This window comes from Xenopus laevis, chromosome 4S (assembly GCF_017654675.1).
Source record: "Xenopus laevis strain J_2021 chromosome 4S, Xenopus_laevis_v10.1, whole genome shotgun sequence".
In the NCBI taxonomy this organism is placed as follows: Eukaryota; Metazoa; Chordata; class Amphibia; order Anura; family Pipidae; genus Xenopus; species Xenopus laevis.
Window position 1 is genome coordinate 26498970 of NC_054378.1, and position 22623 is coordinate 26521592.

The following is a 22623-nucleotide window of genomic DNA, read 5'->3' on the forward strand; positions in this document are numbered from 1 at the left end:
AGGGCATCACAGCAACGTTTCAGGCAATGTGGCATTTTATCAAGCTTGAAACGTTGCTGTGATGCCCTAAAGCATTGATAAAGGTTTTTAAGAAATAAGAAAAGTTTGGTGGTGCTGTTTGAAAAAACGTCTACCAATTGTGATTCTAATGGAAAGTGGCCATTGAAGTAACGTGCACCGCCTTAACAAGTTGTTGACAATCACTGTGCTGACGACTTGTTGCTAAATGTTAACGATAAGCTGCCCAACTAGACTGTCTTTTAAATATTATTCTCACATTGTGCTGTTCTAGATCCCCTGCTATCACACTATATGATACAACACTGGAGGAAGGCAAATGCACAGGTGGGAAATTACTAACAATAAGCAGCTGGAGAATGGGCTACAATATCTAAAAGTATATTTAACAACATGGGAGGCAGAGGGTGGCACAGATGAACAGAAATTCTCAAGACTGAATATGAACTACAATATGTCACTGTACAACTGATTTGTTTAGCTTGCACTTTAGAAATATTAGCACCTGGGGCAAACATGTATATATAAACCAGTACCAACATTTCTATAAAGATTTGTATATTTTCATACATGTTAAAAGAACAAAATACATTTTTACACTCTCAATATACAGCATATAAGCCTGCCTTTGCCATTTTGTTTTCTGTCTCACTTCTCCTGTCAGATTTTATTATAGTTAACATAGCACAGGTAATCTATTTTGTTTCTTTTAAATCAAATTACCATTCTGCCCTTAGGACAGTCTACTTTAAATTCACCAGATTGTCTATAGTTTCAGTTCTGACACTCAAAAGATACAAACTAACTCCCTTAATTTGCTTCCTGACATCCTCTAAGGAGGGGGTAGGAAACTATTATCTTTTATTTATTCATTTTACACATCATGGGTTCAGAGCTGTTAATCCATGTATGATGAGCCCTTTGTCCATTAGGTGGAGCTGTCCAGTCATCATTTGGTTTATGGTTAAAACTAAATCACGTGGAGTAAGTGGAGCTTGGTTTAAAAAGCTCCATTCTTCGAAGTGCACACATTTTCCTTGCAACAGAGGAGCCACAAAGTCTTTAACAACATTGGATCTACATCAATGAAGATGTAGATACCAGAAAAAACTTCACCTCAATGCTTATGTTATTTGGAATTCAGATGCAACACAATCTCTGCGTTCTTTTACATGGTAAGTTTGTGGGTTTCTCATACATACATAATATCTGATAAAACAGCATAGTAAAGTTTGCAGTGCTTCCATTTTGTTTAAAGCAAGTTTTTCATAGATCAGTGCTTGACAAACATGTTTTTATTTTCACAGTAATTGGAAACTTCAGAAACTGAGATTTTTCATCTGAAAATATTGCTTCAGGGACCTAATATGACTCTGAATAGGATTTAAAGAAGACAGAATGTAATGTTGTCCTCTGGTTAATTCCCATATTCACCTTCTTCAGCAACAGAAAAGTTCAACAGCTCTTACTGTCAAATAATCCAGTTAATTCAGTATTCAACTATATGGTTCCATTTCCAACAGCACTCCTTTGTTTTATTTAACAGCTTTGTCATGCTGAAAATCAAGGTATTTAAGCATGGTCAGTCTGACCTCAAACTGTCTGCGGTTGCCCCAGACAAAAAAGATGTAGAACTGATTCTGGTCAAAGAACAGAATGGAGTCCAGTATACCAGCAGCACAGTAATAGCTCCAGATTTATCACCACAGTATGAGGTCCAAGGTGAAGGACAGCAAGAACGAGAGCAATGGGGCAAAAAGATAGACTTTCTTCTTTCAGTAGTTGGATTTTCAGTTGATCTTGCCAATGTTTGGAGGTTCCCCTTTCTCTGCTATAAAAATGGAGGAGGTAAGTACATATAGTATATAAAGCAGTCCTTAATATGTCAGTATCACACAGTTGTACAATTATCTGCTTTAAAACCTTTGATTATTTTTTTTTAAAGTACATTTTGTGACATTACCCTGTGTAAATTAACACAACTAAAATTATAATTCACTTTGTTGCAATGTTAATGTTTTATACTTTATTTTTATTTGGTTTGACATAGATTTCAGCACAGAGTACAACTTGAAAGATATCTGCTTCTCTTCACTTGTATTTAAATGTACTATTCACAGTTAATATGATTTTGCTTTAATGTTCAGGTGTTACAAGGTCAGGCCATTCATACTATTAATGTTCAATATTTGCTTTGATGTATTCATGTATTAGAATATTTAATACATAATGTTACATTAATTTCATTAATTTCTTCTTATTTTATAGAAGATGCAACAGGGTAATGGGATTGGCATTTAAAAATGGTTAATTAATGCATGATGTTGAACACTATGGTGCAGATTTATCAAAGTTTGAGGCGAATTTTCGAATTCAAAAAATTCAAATTTCGATTCGTATGATTCGAATTCATCAAAATACATACCTATTCAATTGAAAATGGACCTATTCGGTCAAAAAAAAAACTACAACTTAATTTCAGTTCGTCTTTTGAAATTCGAAGTTTTTCAAATTTGAAATTCGACCCTTGATAAATATACCCCTATGTATTGATTATATTGTACAAATAAACACACAAGAATCTTAAAAAAAGACATATTTATGTTTTTATTTTCTGTAAACAAATAATAAAAGCATACTTTTTCCTTTTACATTTAAACAAACCTATGTACTTGTTTCCAACCTCTTTTTGTTTCTATCTCCTCTTCCTAATAGACTGTAAGTTCTTCAGGAAAGGGACCTCATACCCAATGTGTATTGAAACACCTAAGCACTTCAGCATAGATTTATTTATTTTCTAATTTAGTATAACTCTACCCTTGTTTGTGGTAAGCCTTGTAAAGCACTGCGTACATTTGTCATGCTATAGCTAAGCATATACATTTTATATTGTTACACCTAATAGTCCAGCTCCCTCTGGGTGCGAGTGTCCTAGCGCCGGCGGGGACAATTTTTTTTTTTTAAAAAAACCTCACTGTTAACCCCAACTGGTTCAATTAGCCTGCGCCTTTGGTGGTGGAAAATATGCCCTTTAAAATCATTTAAACCATTGACCAATTCTCTCTTCTTTTTTTTTTGCTGAAAAACAAAGCCTACATTGAAACTGGGTTTATTTCAACCTAATGAAACTCAAACTGTGTGTCTTTATGTATTATTATATGTTAGAAATAAATCTTAAAATTATGAAGCAACGTAGGTGGTTCTTCAAAGCGAGAACAGTGAGGTTTTGGAATGCACTGCCAGATGATGTTGTGAAAGATGATTCTGTTAATGCTTGGCTTGGATGATTTTTTGGACAGACATAATATCAAAGGCTATTGTGATACTAAACTCTATAGTTAGTATAGATATGGGTATATATAATTTATGTGAAGGTATGGAGGGGGGCGTGTATGGATGCTGGGTTTTCATTTTGAGAGGTTGAACTTGATGGACTTTGTCTTTTTTCAACATGATTTAACTATGTAACCATGTTACTTAACTGTGCTGTTCTGAATTATATCCCTACACCTTAATATTTGTAGAAATGGCAGCTTTGTGGTAGGTATAAACAACACTCAACTCTGTTCAGTGATATGGATCTATTCTTCGTGGAAGATTTATTTCAGGCCCCTCATGTTAGTCAGATGACATGTCTAAATCTCAATTTTCATATGGAGAATGGGATCAGTATTCTGCTATATTTGGCAAAATGCATTCTTCAGTTTTAACACAACGAATAGACACTTCAGCCAACACCATACTTTACTGCAAGTATGGCATTGTTTGAGGTGTGGTCAGAATAAGATGTGCACCACACTTGTTGCTCGAAAGTATGTTTGAAATATCTTTTTCATCTTGCTGTTCACCCTTATCTCTTTATTTTTAACTGTAAATCTTTCCCCTGTGGTCTATTTTCACACTAAGACAACAGAGATTACAGCAATCTCTTTTCTGTCTTAAATGTCTCCTCAGCAATATGCCTATTTAACAGCCTGTATCTCCAATAGTCTTGTCTGGTTGACCTCCTTACATGCCTATCCCCACTTCATCACTTAAGATTTGTAAAACCACCTTATAGCAATAACAGCTTTAAGTATATGGAGGTAATTATGTACAAGCAAGCATATGCATATATATACATATATATTTGGATGCAACTGTTGCCTATATTGTGCACCAATGTACTTTAGGCACTTACATGTGAGCGGTTCTGTAGTTACCCTCGTGGTGGCTTCCCACTAACTTGACTCCGCTCCAGCCAAAAACTGCAATGTCCACTATATTGTGCACCATCCATTTTTATTCTTTCATAATAAGATGCCCAGTCCCTTCTGATAAAACCCAGCCCAACAGCACTTCTTCCTACTTCACTGTAGGTATTGGCCAGCAATGCACTGCCTTAAAAAAAATTATATTTAAACCATGTAAACCATGTCTGGAGTTTGCCAAAAAAAAGTATGTGTTGCTGACCAGCAAAATCACTACACAAATTGATGACAAGCACATTTTATAAGGATATTCTTTACATGTTATTTGTGACTTTTGTATACATAGGAAATGTTGTACCCCATTTTAAAACATAAATATGATAGAATGTTTAATCTTCTTTTAATGCTTTACAAACTTAAACAAATACAAATGGACACTTGCAGTCAATCATTACAATACCAAACCTATTTTCTGGTCTGAATAATTTTGCAAGGCACCCTTACATATGTACTGAATGCTGACAAATAGAACAAATATAGCCTGGGTGCAGTCCATCAACTATCAAATATGTATTCCAATGCCGCAAAGAAGATCTGCACTTATAATATTTTAAATGTGCATTTGTGAGCAGGAATAGAGACCTGAGTGACCTCATGATGACATCACTCTTGTTAGACACCATAACCCCAAATGTAAAAAAAAATTATATAAAACAAGCAAAATAAATGGGAAACACAAAATTGTATCCAAGCATGGTCAATTCTGGGAATGCAAAATGGGATAAAGAGCAACAAAGCAAACCATAATTTTTAAAGAAGTTACTGCTACTGCTGCTGCTATCAGGGCTGCAATGCAATTGATCAGTACACACCGAACCTCTTTAAAAGAGAGCTAAACCCCCCACCAAAAAGCCCCCCCTCCTAAACCTGCAGGCATAACCTCCCTTCCCGCTCTCTCCCTGTGATGCACTTAATGTAAAAAAAACTTATTTTCATTTGGGTCTATGCGCTGACACAAAGCCTACCGGCGCATAGGTGGTTGGGCCAAGTCAGGAATCTGTTTCAACTGTGCATGCGCAAACTGGCATTGAGACCTAAAGACTATATGAAGAGCCAAAAAATAGCGACCGGGAGGGGTTTTTTTTTTTACAATAAAGCACATAGGGAAGGGAGAGGGGTGGGGCAATGCTTGCAATTTTAGGGGGGCTTTGGTAGGAGGGGTTAGTTCTCCTTTGAAAGAAACAAAGAGGTGCCCCTGTAAAATTGTCCTCTCAACTAGCTTGGATAGTAAATGGTTGTCACAACACTGTCCAAGAAATTAAGCCTTTATTGGTATTATATGGCTCACATCTCTGACAAGAAACAAAGTTTCGGGCCCAAACCTGGCCTTCACGTGGTCATGCAAACTTTATGCTATTGTACACAGCATCACCTATAGACATATTCAAAAATCACAAGAATCAACCTGGGAAAAAAATGTAAAAGGCTATGATTACAGATACAATGTTACATCTCAACAGAGTGTCCACATGTTTCTATCTTTCACTTGTCCAGATATAGTTTTTGATTCCGTAACATAGTATTTGTAAAGAAATAGAAATTACCATATTTTAAAAAAAGATGACCATGTATTTAAAAACATCTACTGAAATAGGGTGCAAATTCCCAATTTATATTCCCGACTAAAGCCATGGGGTTCCAGTGTCTCAATGCAGAATATCCACATTATTTTCCTAATAATGCTTTGACATGATCACCACCATGACAATATTTAGGTACTCACTGTACTGAATCTAGAGACAAAAGGTATTCTTTTCAAGTTATTCCTAGACTAACAGGAATTCACTAATATAATTGCAATATTTTTAGGCGATTTACAGAAATGTCAAATAAACCACTTACTTTAGCGTAGCTTTGCAGTATGGTAGTTTGGAGTAGAGAAGGTGAATCGACAGCTGAGAAAATTATTATGCACTATTTTTATTTGGGGTCCAAACATGACAGCTGCTTTGGTATATATATGCATATTGGGCATCAAACTGTTCAGTAGACCCTTGGCATCAATAGTTAGGCTTTTTTTACAATTGTATGTAAGAAATTGGGTGAGATACCTGTAAATGCAGCCAATTGCAATATTTTTAGGCGATTTTCAGAAATGTCATAAAAACTGCTACCTTTAGTGAAGCTTTACGGTATGGTAGTTTAGAGTAGAAAGTATTTTGGATTCATCAGAATGTGTGCTTTACAAAAATATATGGTTTTTAGGGGTCACCATAAGTTTTTGTAGCTTTTATCCCACATAACACTGGCAATGTTTACAAATTAGTGTAAATGTAAACCATCAAACAAGTATGCACAAGGTAGATTTTGGAGTCTTTACATGCCATGCACTTCGATAAACTTATGTACACATGCTTAGATAAACTAATACATATTGGGCATCAAACTATTCAGCGGACCCCAGGCATTTATATTTAGGGTGTTTTATCTTGGTACCTAATACTATGTGGAAAATAAGATGTCACAAGGTGGAAGTTTTGAGGCGATTTTTGGAAATTTCACCATAATCACCAGATTTAGGAAAGGTTTGCGGCTTGGTGCTTTGGAATAGAAAGACATGCATATGCAATTGGGATTCGGGGGAATGTGTACTTTCTGAAAATATATGGTTTTCTGGGATGAATGTACTTTTTTCTACGTTTGCCCCCCAAAATTGATGGAAATTTGTTGATTTTGCAGTATCTGTTATTACAGAACTGATAGCTCGAATGGGGTGTCTACATTTTGGTGCCCCTATATGCCAAATATTTAGGTAAACTTATATTGTACATAGAATACATAAAACTGTTCATCGTACCCCAGGCTTTCATATTTAGGGTGATTTATTTTGATACCTAATAGTATGTGGGAGATAAGATGCTGCAAGTTGAAAGTTTTTGAGGTGATTGGAAATCTCACCAAAATCTGCAAAGTTAGGAAAAAATTGCGGCTGGGTGCTTTGGAGTAGAAATACATGCATACCCAATGTAAATTCAGGCAATGTGTACTTTCCGAAAATATATGGTTTTCTGGGGTGAACATACTTTTTTCTTGCCCCCAAAATTGTTGATTTTGCAGTATCTGCAATATTATTCAAATTGAAGGTGAGTGATTTTTCACCAAAGTTAATCACAAAGAAGATAATTAACTGAATAAAATACAACTGCCACTTAAAGGAGATCTGAACCCCAAAAATTAATATGGCTAAAATGCCATATTCTGTATACTGAACTTACTGCATCAGCTAAAAGTTTCATCTTCTTAATAGCAGCAATGATCCAGGACCCTAAACCTGTCACAGAGGGTCACCATCTTGGAAAGTGTCTGCGACACTCACATGCTCAGTGGGCTCTGAGAAGCTGTTGAGAAGCTAAGCTTCTGCGACAAGGGGTTGTCACAAATTATCAAGCAGAAAATGAGGTTTGTCTGTAATATAAGATGATGCTACAAGGCTGATTATTAAATGATCACGCCAATTGCACTGGTTTCTGGGCTGCCATGTAGTAATTATCTGTCTTAATTACTAATTAACATTATAGTGTGACATTTATATTCTATGTGTACTGCATATTGTGAGTTTGTCCCTAAGCTCAGTAATTTACAGCAGCACAGGGCATGTGCAGTGAATCAGCAGAAAAGAAGACGGGGAGCCACTTTACCAGGTTCAGTTAACTAGAGTTGGGGATCTCCTGGATTTTGAGAGGTCAAATTGGGTGGAAGCTCAGGCAGTAATGCAGCTCATGGGATTCCTCACCACTAGGGTTCCATATCATCTGCTCCAGGAGATCTAGGTCACCTGACTCATTCATTAATGGGGTTGTATGTGCTGGAGAGCCACGTCCACCTTGGAAGTCTCTACCTTCAGCCATAATAAGAGAACCCAAGACCCGTCAATCCCCTGAGGCACCTCCTTCCAACAACTTGAGTCAGATGGAGAATTTTACATTGACATGCTTTCATGACATGACAAGAAAGCTACTGTATTCTCTCATGCTACACACTGTACACTTCCTTGTCCTTGTCTCCTGCTATGACACCATCTGGACGCGAGTGTTTAATGAGGGCAAGAGACCCCAGTCAGTGTTTACTGTTGGTTTCTGTTCAGACAACCCTCACACTCCATATTGAAGTGTACTTTAATTTAAGTGGCAGTTGTATTTTATTCAGTCAGTTATCTCCTCTGAGATGTGATTAACTTTGGTGAGCAATCACTCACCTGCAATTTGAATAATATTCCAGATACTGAAGAAGCCACAAAAAGAAAGCCCTCATGTTCAAATTGAGCAGATAAATCCCTGTCTAAGGCAAGATTTGTGTTCTCATTTTGTGTGTGAAGGTGTTGGCTATGTGGTGTGTGAATTTTAGGGAGTTTTGAGTTGATTTACTTTACTTAAAATCAATTTTTATTTTGACTCAGAAGTTGAGTGATTGCTAGCCCAGTTCCCTTCACTTCCTGTGGGCTACAAACTCACTGAGAGATCCCTACCCCTCCCCCACACCTGGGTGTTCAGTTTCAGCTGAATCAATCACTTTTTTTGCTGTGTACTCTTTTTTTGTACTCAGTTTTGTAAGGAAAGAGAACGGAAGGGAGAAGGATGTAAGAATATAAAATCTTTTCCAGCAGCAGTGCAACTCACATTAACCCTCTCCCTGCCAAAGCCTCTCACCTTAGCATTTACTTTTTTGTTGATAAATAGCATTATGCTTCCTTTTTTGTGGGTTGTCTGTTGAATGCTTTCTCTTGATCTAGGGAGAGAAAAGCTAGTGATAGACCAGCCTTCTGTGCAAAACGACATTGTCAAAAATTGTCTGGCCGGGGACTGTAAAGGACTGATCAGGATGAATCACCTCTGTCAGCACAGACTTGAGCCTCAGTGATAAAGCTTTGGCTATGATTTTATAGTCTGTGATGAGTAGTGAGACTGGTTACCAATTCTTAATAAAGCACAGATCCACTTCAGCTGCAACTTTTATGTAACCCTCTATGCCATGAGCCCCCAACATTATACTTCTAACCCCATGCTTTCTTGTAAGCTTCTCTATATCCTGAGACACTTACCACTGAGGCTGGTTGTAGTTCCCAAAGCTCAGCACCTCAGGAACATTGACTGCCTACTCTGCAGGAGTTTCATTAGGTGTCCCTTTATACTCCAAGGGAAGATCCTGCAAATTTGTTGGAGGCAGATACAGAACCCCAGACTCTGTGGGTATATACATATTCCCCTGTTCAAGGCTCTCCAGACCATTTAACTCTTTTTTCCCTACTGGGTCTGGAGGTGAGAGTGCATGGTCTGGCATCGGTTGACTGCATCTAACAGTTGGACTACTAGACAATGTCACCATATGAGGGGCAGATGTTTTGCTGCTCTTTTTGCCCTTGGATGGGGGTGCTCTGTCATTGACCACTGAAACCCATTCCTCAGGTATCATCCAGGGTGGAATGAGAGGTATTGTGGGAAGGTGGGCACAGATAAGATTACACTGCCTAATCCTTCTAGGGGTTCTACAGTGATATAGCAACCCCATACTGTGATACCCCACTGCACTAACGTATGCACTGCAGTTAGTGTATGGGCAAATATTATGGCTTTCCCATACATTTTACTAGCTGCCACTATTGCAGCCCGCCACTTCAGCTGCAGCTTTTATGTAAGCCTCTATGCCATGAGCCCCCAACATTATACTTCTAACCCCGTGCTTTCTTGTAAGCTTCTCTAATTTTTCTTTTTATTCCCTCCCATTATTTTACTAAACAAACCACAAAAAAAGTAAATGCTAAGGTGAGAGTTTTTGGCAGGAAGAGGGTTAATATGAGCAGGTGCCTGGAAGCTGCACTGCTGCTGGAAAAGATTTTATATTCTTAAATACTTCTCCATTTTGCACACAATTTGTGCAAAAAAGTGATTGATTCAGCTGAAACTGAATAAAAAAGCAAGTGAAACTGACACCCAGGTGCATGACAGGGATAGGGGATCTCTCAGTGAGTTTGAAGTCCACAGGAAGTGAAGAGAACTGGGCTAGCAATCACTTGGGTTGGGGGGAATGTGTACCTTCCGAAAATATATTTTTTTATGGGGTGAACATACTTTTTATACCTTTGCCCCCCAAAATTGGTGTAGATGTGCTGACTGTGCTGTGTCTACATTTTGGGACCCCTATATGCCACATGCTTTGGGATTGGGCATTAAACTCTTCAGTGGACTCCTGGCATTCATATTTACAGCGTTTTTACGCTGGTACCTAATAATGTGTGGGAGATATGATGCTGTACATTCACAAATTTACAAATATCTATAAAAATTATAACTTTAGGAAAGAATTGCAACTTGGTAGTTTGAAATACATAGATATATTTACCCATTTATGATTTGCCAGAGTCTGCTCTTTCTCATAATGTGTAGTTTTCTAGGGTTAACCTACTGTTAGTGGAATGTTTGACCTTGAAATCAGAAGTATGCCATTTTGTGGAACGGTGCTTTGGAAATGTGCTAGTGTACTGCATGGAGATTTTGATTTATACAAGTAAGAAATCGCCATTAAACTATATATATATTTGGTATTGGCACGTTCAGGAGACATAGAACTTTCCAAATCTAAACTATGTTTCTGATATATGTGATTGTACTATGTGAGACATGATTTTTGTTCATTTTATTAGACACGTAGAAGCCTATATCTTTTTTACAATGATTAGAAAAATAAAAACGTATTTGTCCGTGTCCAACTTGCCACCATTGAGCGTTTATTTAGTACTTTAAAATAGTGAACAGGCATCAATTACAGTTGTACTTCCTGCCCTAAAACACGTATAGTCACTTGACGCGTTTCAAGAAGCTTCTTTTAATTAAAATAAAAAGATGGCAGAGAAAGGGTTAATGGCAGTTAATCTCCAATAAGGAGGTGGCCATACTGCAAATGAGTGGATCTGAGCCCAATTTGGTCACCCACATACTGTACTGGTCAAATTGGGCCACTGATTGGATCATATAGTGGGACCTATGTAGACCGAGATGAGCACCAGATTATCATCCAACAGGATTTCAGCCTGGAATGATTGGCAGATTGGCAGAGTTCTTCTATGACACTTTTAGTTCAGTTTATTTTACTAAATTTCAATTACTTTTTATATGGCAGCCTTTACATCACTTACAGTTTAATCTTTGTGAATTATTACCATTGAATACAATGTTACTTCTTTGGATTATTGAATTGAGTATCAAACTCATTTTGTTGCTAAATTGGCTTATTATTATTATGAATTGGGAAAAACTCCACTCTACTCCAAAATATTTTTTATTTACATCAGGAAGTTGGAGTAAACCTTTGCCAGTTTAACTCCATCTTTCTGAATGTTATTAACTCTGGCAACTACGAAAACTTGTTTTTTTCTGGTTGGAGTTTTAAAGGGGAAAATACTATTTTTTCAGGTGTCAAATCCAAAAAAATTGTGTACAAAACCACCATATTTATAAGAATGTTGATCTGACATTCTTATGACTCCTGTTAATTTCAGTTTATTCCACTTTTGTGAATTCCCCAGGAAGTAAGGGTCAAGCTTGTGCAGTATTAGGGGAGCAAAGAAAAAATCTCAGTCTGTGAGTAAAATATTTGTAATTTTCCTGGATTAAGTTTTACTAATGGTTTTTACTAAGTGGTTGAGGCATTAATAAAATCAGGTTTATGACATATTTAGACTGCCAGTGGACCAGTTTGTTTTATGGGCTTATGAAAAATTTAATTTGTGAGGTTTAGAGGATTTTTCTACTTTGAATAAACTCACAATGTAAACTTGAATGTTTGCTTATTTATTAAAAAATCTGAATATAAAAAAGTTGATTGAATACAGTCATTCAATGGTGTTAAAAGTTTGAATTAAAAAGTACTCCAACTCAGACCTGCCGTGTTCATGAAGAAGTCAATGGCATTTGTCCTGTTGACCTGATTTGTACTGGGGTTTTTTCCGTAATCTAAAAATTTTGTGGTTTCGGGCGTCAAATTCGAAAAAATTGTTTGGTTGGTTTTTGGTTTTAGCTTGAAAACTCAAAACATTTTAGCTTTTTGAATGGCAATTTGTTAAAATAGTATGATTCAGATTTTGTAGTATGAGAAAAAAATAATTTTCAGTAAATAACCCCCTGGGTGTTACTGTTTCTTCCTTTGAAACCAAAGTATTGCCACTTCTGTCATTTTATTAAACACCCAAAGAGGGTATAGCTATATAGCATGGAACTGATAAAGAGCAATACCGTTTAGTTTGTGGAATTATTTCTGCTGGAGGGGGTGTTGCTTTAGATCATTACTGATCCAATATACTGATCATTTTGTACACAACATTTTTATGCATTCAACATGTTTGACATGTGTTTAAGTGCACCTAAGCATGAGGGCTAATTGATTTCATTATATTCTTGCTGGTTATAGTCACTAGTTTTCAAATCTACATCATTGTTTGTGATGATCCAGCTTTGTGCCAGCCTGACAATTGTGAATTTTGAGTTTTTGTGGAAACTAAGCGGGTGTATGCACCTGGACCTCTCACATTGGTGAGTTTACCTCATAAAGTGTTATTGGATTTTCTTTAAATGTAATCTACATTTTAGCACAGTTGTGTTTTATAAAATGCAACATGCTACATTTTTATGAGTGTGATACATGCTCAAAGAGTCTAATTGTAGTGATTTTAGAGGTTTTTAAAACCACAACTAAACTCACTTTCGAATTTCTATTTTTTAGGATCAGCACAATTCCCTTTGACTTCTATGGAACCTCGACAGCTTTTACTGGGTGCAGTTTTGTATTAGAGGTTTTATTTGTTTTAAGCTTTCACATTTTTAGAGTTTTAAAGAAATACAGAAAAAAAGAATGCATTTTGCCTGACGAAGGCTTGCAATTGTTACTTATTCAGTTAGCCAATAAAAGGTATCACCAAACTTTACTTTTCCTAGAAATTTGTTAAAATAAGAGAAATTTGAATGTTAGTAAATAGATTCCTTAGTATCTAATACCATGAGGAAATTCTGTAATGTTATCACAATTTTATCAGACATTTCATAAAAACTTTAAGGGGTCATTTACTAAAACTCGACTTTTACTCACTCTGTTTAATAAAAAATCCCACCAGACTCCCAAACCTTAACCCTCTTAATTTACCAACAATTTTCTTGGAGAAATCAGTGTAAAAAACTGTTGCAACAAAATTGAGCTCCAGTTTAAATTAGGCAACTTTTTAGAATTGCCTCTCTGAAAACTCTTTTTGAAGTTGTCGCCCAAAAAACTCAAATCAAATGATAACCAGCTCAAACAGCCCGAACCTATCAAGAAACCTGAAGGTATAAGGCATGTTATAATTGTTAAAGGGGTGATCTGCCATTGTCTTCTACATGATTTCGACAGGTTTTTGCTGGATTCAGATTTTTAGCAGCTTGGAGCATAATAAATCTAGAAAATTCAAGTTTTTTTCCACCAAGATTTCAGATTTTTTTCCCTTTAAAACTCGACCAGAAAAATTCAAGACTTCATAAATAGGTCCCTAAAAGGCATTTGAACTAAAACTCTACTTTTTCTCACTCCGTCCCCCCCTGAATCCCCTTTAACCAATAAATTATTTTATTTTTTTTTCAATTTGATGCTTGAATTACTTTTTCTAGTTGTCACGACAACTCAAAAGTATCAGATTTTCGAACAAAAACCAGCACAAAACAGACTAAAACTATAGAGGATCCTGAAGGTAAAAAGCAAGTCCCGATTGTTAAAGGGATCATCTGCCATTGACTTCTACATGATTTCGATATGATTTTTTCTGCATGATTTTTAGCTGGAGTATTTTCAGATTCAAATTTTTAACAGCTTCAGAGCATAATACACCTCCAAAAAATTTTTACTTTTTCCTCTAAAGATTTTTAGTTTCCCTTTAAAAACCTAATCAGATAAATTTGAGGTTTAATTAATAGTCCCCATAGTATCTTTAGTAAAGAAAAAAAATATTAAAAAAATAATTATTTCTCATTTACCATCAAACATTGTGCTCACATTGCACAAACATAGCATGCAGTAAAATCTTGCAGTATAATCCCCAGAGACTGTTCACATACGTTTTTTATTTAAATAGATTTCTCTTCCATGTGAATCTTAAATCACATTCACATTGCAGTTACAAACAAAAACACAGGGGAATGACATATTATATATCTTAATTCTTCCTTCAGAAAAAAATGTCTCCCACACTCTCTAGTTTTCTCTAGCAAGGAAAGTTCTTGCACAATGTGTTACTCATGTATGGTAAGTGAATTTTCAGATTCTGGTAAGCTTATAAATTCATAAGTTTATAGCATATAGCATAAAATATTGCACCTGAGTTGAAAACTCTGATTCCCAGCATAACTTGATTTATCACTGGCGAAATGTCAGCTCCAAAAATAAAATTCAAAGTAGTGACTAACAAGTGCGTATACTTTATTTCAGTGAATTTAGATTCTCAAGGGATGCTGAGAGCCATACAGTAGGAACTGCTAAAATTCAGTATATATATCAGTAGCTATGGGGTTTTTTCACAGTAGGTGGATACAATATACAGTGTTGTAGTGTTGATATAAACCTAGTGGGAGCATTAGGATTCTAGCTAAGTTTCTCCTTCTCTCTGTAACAGTGATTTTTTTTACACTGGGCCTTGCCCATAACCCCATGCAGGCCAGTTTAAGGTGTCATATGTAAACAGCATTACGTAGTATTTCAGAATCATTGCAATTACAGGATGTAAATAAAGGGGCAGATTTAAGAAGGGTCGAATATCGAGGGTTAATTAACCCTCGATATTCGACCAGGAACTAAAATCGTTCGACTTCGAATATCGAAGTCGAACGATTTAGCGCAAATCCTGCGATCGATCGATCGAAGGATTATTCGTTCGATCGAACGATTAAATCCTTCGAAAGATTCGAAGGATTTTAATACAACGATCGAAGGAATATCCTTCGATCAAAAAATCACAGGCAAGCCTATGGGGACCTTCCCCATAGGCTAACATTGACTTCGGTAGCTTTTAGCTGCCGAAGTAGGGGGTCGAAGTTTTTCTTAAAGAGACAGTACTTCGACTATCGAATGGTCGAATAGTCGAACTATTTTTAGTTCGAATCGTTCGATTCGAAGTCGAAGTAGTAGTCGAAGGTCGAAGTAGCCCATTCGATGGTCGAAGTAGCCCAAAAAACACTTCGAAATTCGAAGTTTTTTTAATTCGAATCCTTCACTCGAGCTTAGTAAATCTGCCCCATAATGTTCATTCACATAAATATATGGTTTATTCTTGTATCTGAGATACAAAGCACCTAGATACTATCTGTTCATATTTATTAGTTGTAATTGTGTTAGTAATCTAATAGTAGATATATAAAGTACAGATGGTAATTTTTGGTTAAACAACAATATAGAGAAGTAGTAGATACCATTAGCAGTCAACCAGAGGTAATGTAAAAAAATCACAAAGTTTTTAAGTAACTGGCAAAATGGGAGCCTTTTTTTTCTTTTGGGGGTCCCTGTCATCCTCAAAGTCATTCCCCAGACCAGACCCTGCATCATACGTGGCATCCACACCCACATCCAACATGCTGGTGTTTGACTCCACACCAGTAGCCTGCTGCCTGCCATTAGGGGACCCTGCCTAATATCCCCCTACTGATGTGGGCTGTGCCACAACCTCCTCCTCATCAGACAGTAATACACCCCCCATTCCTGTCTACTCATCAAAAATATCCTGGGTGTCTGGGCTCAAGTCCACCTCAGAATCAAACATTAAGGGGGATGAGGTGTCCTCCAGCACTGAACTGGCAGGTGATGCCACCTCCAGCCGATTACTGGTGCCTGCTACATTTCTTGGAGTTGTACGGCCATGTTTTATGTTATAATAGTTTTGCTAATGAAGCTGAAATGTCTAAGTTGCTAGACTTTTCTCCCAAGAGACTTGCTTATGATATGAAATTGTTACAATTGTTTCTTTGCTTATATTAAATTATATTGAAGTGCAGCTGCTCGGCGTTCTGGACTCTCTGCCAAAATGTCACTTATTTTAATTAAGTTTCAGAAACGTTGTATCTTTTTCTGGAGTCAGTGCAGGAGATCAAAGTTACATTTCAGAAACTTTGTATTTTTTTCTGGTGTCAGTACAGGAGATCAAAGATAACTCTGGACTTTTTAATAAAAATCCAAGACTGCAGGCCAAGCTGTCAAAAGCTGGACAGTTGGGAGGTATGATGTAGATGCAATTAAAAGTACTTTAGTAAATAGAACAATTCCCAGGCCTGGATTTGTGGGAAGGCCACAAAATCTTGGGCCTAGGGTGGTATGTTTTTAGGGGCAACATGCTATATTTGTATTTCCTGGTTCCTACAGACACCCGGAGCGCTGGAATTTAACAAGCTTCGGATTTTGAGTTATTTGAATCTCCTGCATCCAGTGTCAGACTGAGACACAGGGGTCCCAAAAACCCTTAGACAAGGGGCCTACTCTAAGTATTATTTTTCTTCCTCTCCTCACTCAATCTCTATTCTCTTTTATTTACATACTATAATCTATTATCCTATCTATTTAGCCTCTTTATTCTCATGGAAATAAGGAAGGACCATGAAATAGGTCAAATGTTTAGCAGCATGAGGGACCATTGACACCTGGCCCATCGGGACTTTACCTGGTATCCCGGTGGGCCAGTCCGACACTGCCCGCATCCAGTCTGTAGGAACAAGTGAACCAGAGTCACATTTGTTATGCTGTGTAAAACAAAATTCTTAGAAAAAACGGTGTAAAAAGCTATGTAAAATAAATGGTGAGTTTATCAAGGTGTGTGTAATTTTATGCCATGTGAACGCCAGATTTGACACCGTTATTTTACATTGCTTCCGGTAGAAGTCACTCCAAGAAAAAACATGCAAAAATGTTATGCTGTTTTTTACACCTTTTGTTACATGGCAAAGCTTGGCAATGTGTGGTGTTTTATACTGTTGTTTTTTACACAGCATATTAAATATGCCCAGCATGTGCATGTATCAAAGAGGGAGCACAGGAGTCAACTGAAAAGAAAATAATATTTGTGTGCAAGCACATGCCTGCATTTGGGAGGAATAGAGGAGGCGGCCAGATTAGGGGCACATAATTTTTAAATCGGGTGATGAAAATTCCAGGAAATACTAGCAGAGTCAATTTTGTTTTTTCTGGAGGAGAGATGCTCGCAATGGGAAAGCTGTTTGCTAATACACTACAAGCAATGTTTCCTCTAAGGCAGTGATCCCCAACCAGTGGTTTGTAATTTGTTGCTCAACAACCCATAGGATGTTGCTCTTAGTCTCAATGCAGGTACTGGCTTGTTTGGTGGCATAAAAACAGATGCACTGCCAAACAGAGCTTCCTGTAGGCTGCCAGTCCACATAAGGGCTACCTAGGGTAGGTATTCATATGTTTTAGCACATTGTTCAGCGCTTGTTTTATACTTTTTATATTCAAATCTTTTAATAAATTCAATGACAACTGTGGTTTTAGTTTTTAGTTTAGTTGGTGTTTAAAAAACCTCTAAAACCACTAAAATCTTTAATAAAAAATCCTCCATTATACACTTCCAATATTTGGACAACACCTTAGGCATTACATTATTCACAAACCAACTGATTGCAATACTGTTTTGCATGACCATTTCCATCACCCGAAATCTACTTCCCGAAGTGTCCTTTACTCCCAGTTCCTTCTTGTTAAAAGGAACAACTCCAACAGAAAAAGAACTTTAACACAGGCGTCACAATAGTTTGTGGAAAGGGATACAATCCTAGAGAAATAAAGATTCAGACGGATAAAGCTCTCTGGTTTACACATCAAGATCTCAACCCCCAAGCCGGCTGACTCTGATTTTAAGCAACACTTTCTCTATGGACAGTGCACACATCACTAAGTTATACTAATGTCAACAAACCCAATATGGGCAACAGATATGCTAATAATTTAGGTGACCTTTTGATAATGAAAGACTTTGTCCCTGTCAAGTAACCTAACACTTGCCTGGGAGGACTACAAAAACCAGGATGCTATAGGTGATTTGGCAGTTTAATCAGCAATGGAATGGCAACGTATAAGAGACACCACAGATTGACATTCACTAGTTCCTTTGTAGTGTATTTTGCATGGTGTCTTTGTGGTTTGTCATATATAGGTAAGGTTTCAACCACACACAGGGAAAGGATAAACAACCATACCGGTGGATGTTCCATAATAGTACAGGGAAAGACGGCCAATCTATAGCTAAACATTTCCTGGCAGCAAAACATTACCCCCCTTTAGTGATGAGCAAATAGGTCCCATTTCGCTTTGCCAAAAAATTTGCGAAAAAAATTGAAGTCAATAGGCATCAACTTTTTTTATGCATGACGATTTTTTTCTCACTCTAAATGCATTAAAGTCAATGAGAGTTTTTCTTCTGGAGACTTTTTTATCTGCGACTTTTTTGTCTTGGCGACTAATTTGCTTCTTTGATAATGTCCCCACAGGTCCTGAATGAAAATTTACTTATATCCAGGCATTTAATGCTCCTACTTATTAGGGGACTGCAATTACTTTGTGCTACTTGCCACATTTCCCATTGCCTTTTCCACAGGCTGATTACAACACACACTTTATTATATAATACTCCATCAACCTGTCAAATTCATGTAAAAGTCAATTCCAGAGGTCTCTTTTGCCTTCACGATTTTCAGGAGTTTTGGGGCCTTTTGGTTTTCGCTTATAAAATCGATAAGTTTTAGGTATTCGAGCCTATAAATTTGACACATCCAAGGTATTTAAACCTACAAAATTCTAAAATTAGAGATATTTTTAAAAACTCCTCTTTTTTAAGTTTTTCTTTCGATCCGATTTTTTTGAGTTTAATTAAATAAAAGTACATTAGCCAAATTCAAGGATGCGAGTTAAGTAAAAGTTAGCAAATAACCCCCTTTGTATTCTATGTTTTTATGAATCTTAGGGAATAGTCTATAATTCCTTAACAACTTAACAATTTTGATGCATTTATTTATTGTTCTTACCACCTTAACAGTGGTGCATATGAGGAAGTATGATGCTGTTAAATAATGTTCCCTCTTTAAATAAGTACCAGAATCACTAAGGGTAGCTAAGTTGTTTTTCAAGACCTTTTCCTTTAATTTATACATTAGTTTCAAAATCACCTTGCAATTTATACAGGATATTTCTAGTTTAGGCTGCCTTATATACCATGCAATGAGCAACTAGTTAATGTTTGGGAAAGTCGAAGTCCATTGCTTTGTCCAGCAACATTTCTATTAATATATACCTTTGCTTTGCATATTTTCCACATTTTTTTAATTAATGTGATCAGTTATGTGTATTTTAATGTCCACTGACATTATCTCACAAGATGGGAGATGGGATGGGAGGTTGTTATACAATATATACAATTTGGATGAGTCCCCTGATATATGAGGACTGGTGTATTATTCTGCACTGGTTTGCATTAGTAAGCAACAGGTTGCTATAGTCACACTAAGGGGTGGTGATTGTTGTGGTTTAACTACATAATTTTTATTATTACAGCTTCCAATGTAGGAGCTGTGTGCAGTTAGATTCCTTTTGTGTGTATATACTCATTGATATTATTGGTGAGTGGCCAGACAGTGTGGCAGTGATTAATGACAACATTTTTTCTTTTGACTGTTTCCAGCTTTCGAATGGGGGTCACATAAAAAGTGCTTTGTAAGGCTATAAATGTATAGTTATTGCTACTTCTATAACTATTTTTTCTATCCAGGGCCTCTCCTAATCATAATCCAGTCTCTTATTCATATCAGTGCATGGTTTCACATTTGGGCAATTTGTACCTTATCAACCAGGTTGCAGATTGGAGATCTGCTGAATAAGAACTCAAACACCACAAATAATAAAAAATGAAAACCAGTTGAAAATTGTTTAGAATATCACTCTCTAAATCCTACTAAGGGGCCAATTTATTAAACGGGTCAGACTTTTTGATACCAAAAATCCAAAAAAGAAAGTGTGACTTGCTGAAACAATTCTGAATACTCCAGCTAAAACCTGTCAAAATCATGTAGAAGTCAATGACAGATATCCCTTACAACTGGAAAATCTTTCTTTGATTTGTGGTTTTAGAAGTTTTCAGGGGGGTTTGACACTAGCTTTTGTGTGACAATACAAAAAGTTTTTTGCGACTTTTCTGAGACTTTTCCCATTCATGCTATTTCAGTTCAGATCTTTTTTTTTTTTTTAAATGTCTTTATTGTTTGCACAAAGCAGATTCACATTCACAAACAAAATGCAACATGCAAATACAATTGTAAATGAGGGTCACAAACATAAACTGGAGTAGGTCTACAGATTCTTTAACCATCTAATGATTAGAAGTGTACATTGAGCATTAAAAAACGTTGATCAAGAGTGGCTTCCAGCCAATCCATATGGTAAGCATAGTCAAGTTTAGTAAACATGACTTCAAGTGAAGGAGGCAGATTCGATATCCAGCACTGTAGTATAGCTTTTCTACCAACCGCCAAGACAATGTTTGCTAATTTCTTTTCAACTTTTGGTATTTTCGCTGTGTCTCCAAAGATTGCCCATGTAGGTTTAAGATATATCTGAATATGTAGTGTGAGTTTACAATAGTCAGTGACCACATTCCAAAACTGTTTGATCAATGGACAGGACCATAAAAAATGATAAATGTCAGCTTTCAAGGCCTGGCACTTTGGACCGGCGTCCGAATCGGACCAATCCATCTTTTTCTGTATATCGGGAGAGAAGTATCCCCTGTGCAGTATGTTTAAAAACATGACATGGAAGAGGCTTGAATTTAGAAATTATAATGATTTAACGTGTAAGGTAAATAGTTTGCCTCATGTAAGATATGGAGTTTGATGCAGCCATTTCCCTATACCTCTGTCAAAGTCCCTGTCGGACAATGGTTCTTTTAAGATTCTATACAAAAGGGAGGTGGAAGGTCGTATTGTGTCTGATCGAAATAGGCGATCCATCGGATTGTCTACATCCGGAGCTGGAATAGTGCGAGTCACTGTTTGTGCATAGTGCCTAACTTGTAAATATGAGAAAAAGTCCTAGGTCACTGAGGGATATCGTTCTTTGAGTTTGGAAAGGGAATAAGGATTTGTGGGATTACGCATTAAAGGAACAGTAACACCAAAAAATGTAAGTGTTTTAAAGTAATGAAAATATCATGTAGTGTTGCCCTGCACTGGTAAAACTGATGTGTTTGCTTCAGAAACTCTACTATAGATCATATAAACAAGCTGCTGTGGAGCAATGGCGGAAATTGAAAAACGGCTAAATGGCACAGGTTAACGAATGGATAACAGATCACACCATTAGACAGACAGAGCTTATTTGCTATCTGCTGGGTAACCTGAGCCTTTTCTCCTTTGAATGGCTGCCCCCATTGCTACACAGCAGCTTATTTATATAAACAATAGTAGTGTTTCTTAAGCAAACACAGCAGTTTTACCATTGCAGGGCAACACTGCATTATATTTTCATTACTTTAAAACACTTTTATTTTCTGACGTTACTGTTCCTTTAAGTGTCTAACTTGTGTGAAGCCCAGCTTTGCCCAAACAAGAAATGGGTGTCCAATCTAGTTATTCAGAAACTGTGGGTTGCCTACAAATGGTAAAAAGGGAGACAGTGAAGGCGAGACATAAAGTCTGTGGCGCGCTGCACGCCAAGCTCTGATTGTGGTGTTTATATCAATGGGTTATCCTTCACTATCTGTGGGATTTGTTTCTCATCCAAATGTAAGACAGAAGTCAAAGAGATGTTTGGTGAGAGTGCCTGATCTAGTGTAGGTAGTGCAAAAAATTCTCTATTATTAACCCAATCTGCTGCATAGCGGAGGTTACAAGCCAGGTTATGTCTGTATGTCTGGAAGATTTATCCCACCATGAGATTTTAATTGTTGGGATGTTTACCTCCCCAGATAAAGTGCTTTGTTCAGTTTTGTCAGATCCTTGCGGGTAAGGAATAGTGAAAGCATTTGTAGCGGATATAACAGACGGGGGAACCATATCATCTTGATTAGATGGCATTTTCCTAAATAATTCACTGGTAGTTTCGACCATACACTGAGCTCTTGAATCAATTTTATTCAGTAAGGGAGCAAAATTTATACTATATAATGCATGAAGTCGGGAGGGGATCTGAATTCCCAGGAACTGCATTGCCTTTGCAGCCCATTTGTAAGGGAAAGGGCAACGCCATGTATTTTGCAGATGAGGATTAAGGGGCATGGCTACCATTTTGGCCATGTTTACTTGAAATCTCGCCACCCTACCAAAAGTTTCAATACTGCTTGAAAGATAAGGGATTGCCT

The 22623-nt window shown here is 36.9% G+C and overlaps 1 protein-coding gene across 1 annotated transcript in view; it reads left to right on the forward strand.

Annotated features, from left to right (window-relative positions):
* The first annotated feature begins 870 nt into the window (after window positions 1-870).
* The window catches only part of slc6a2.S (solute carrier family 6 member 2 S homeolog), a 214093-nt gene continuing 192340 nt past the window's right edge, over window positions 871-22623 (forward strand). Inside the window, exons 1-2 of the mRNA XM_018260422.2 lie at window positions 871-1193; window positions 1326-1866. Coding sequence (XP_018115911.1) covers window positions 1572-1866 — 295 coding nt within the window. The 5' untranslated portion in view covers window positions 871-1193; window positions 1326-1571. The remainder of the gene's footprint in view (window positions 1194-1325; window positions 1867-22623) is intronic.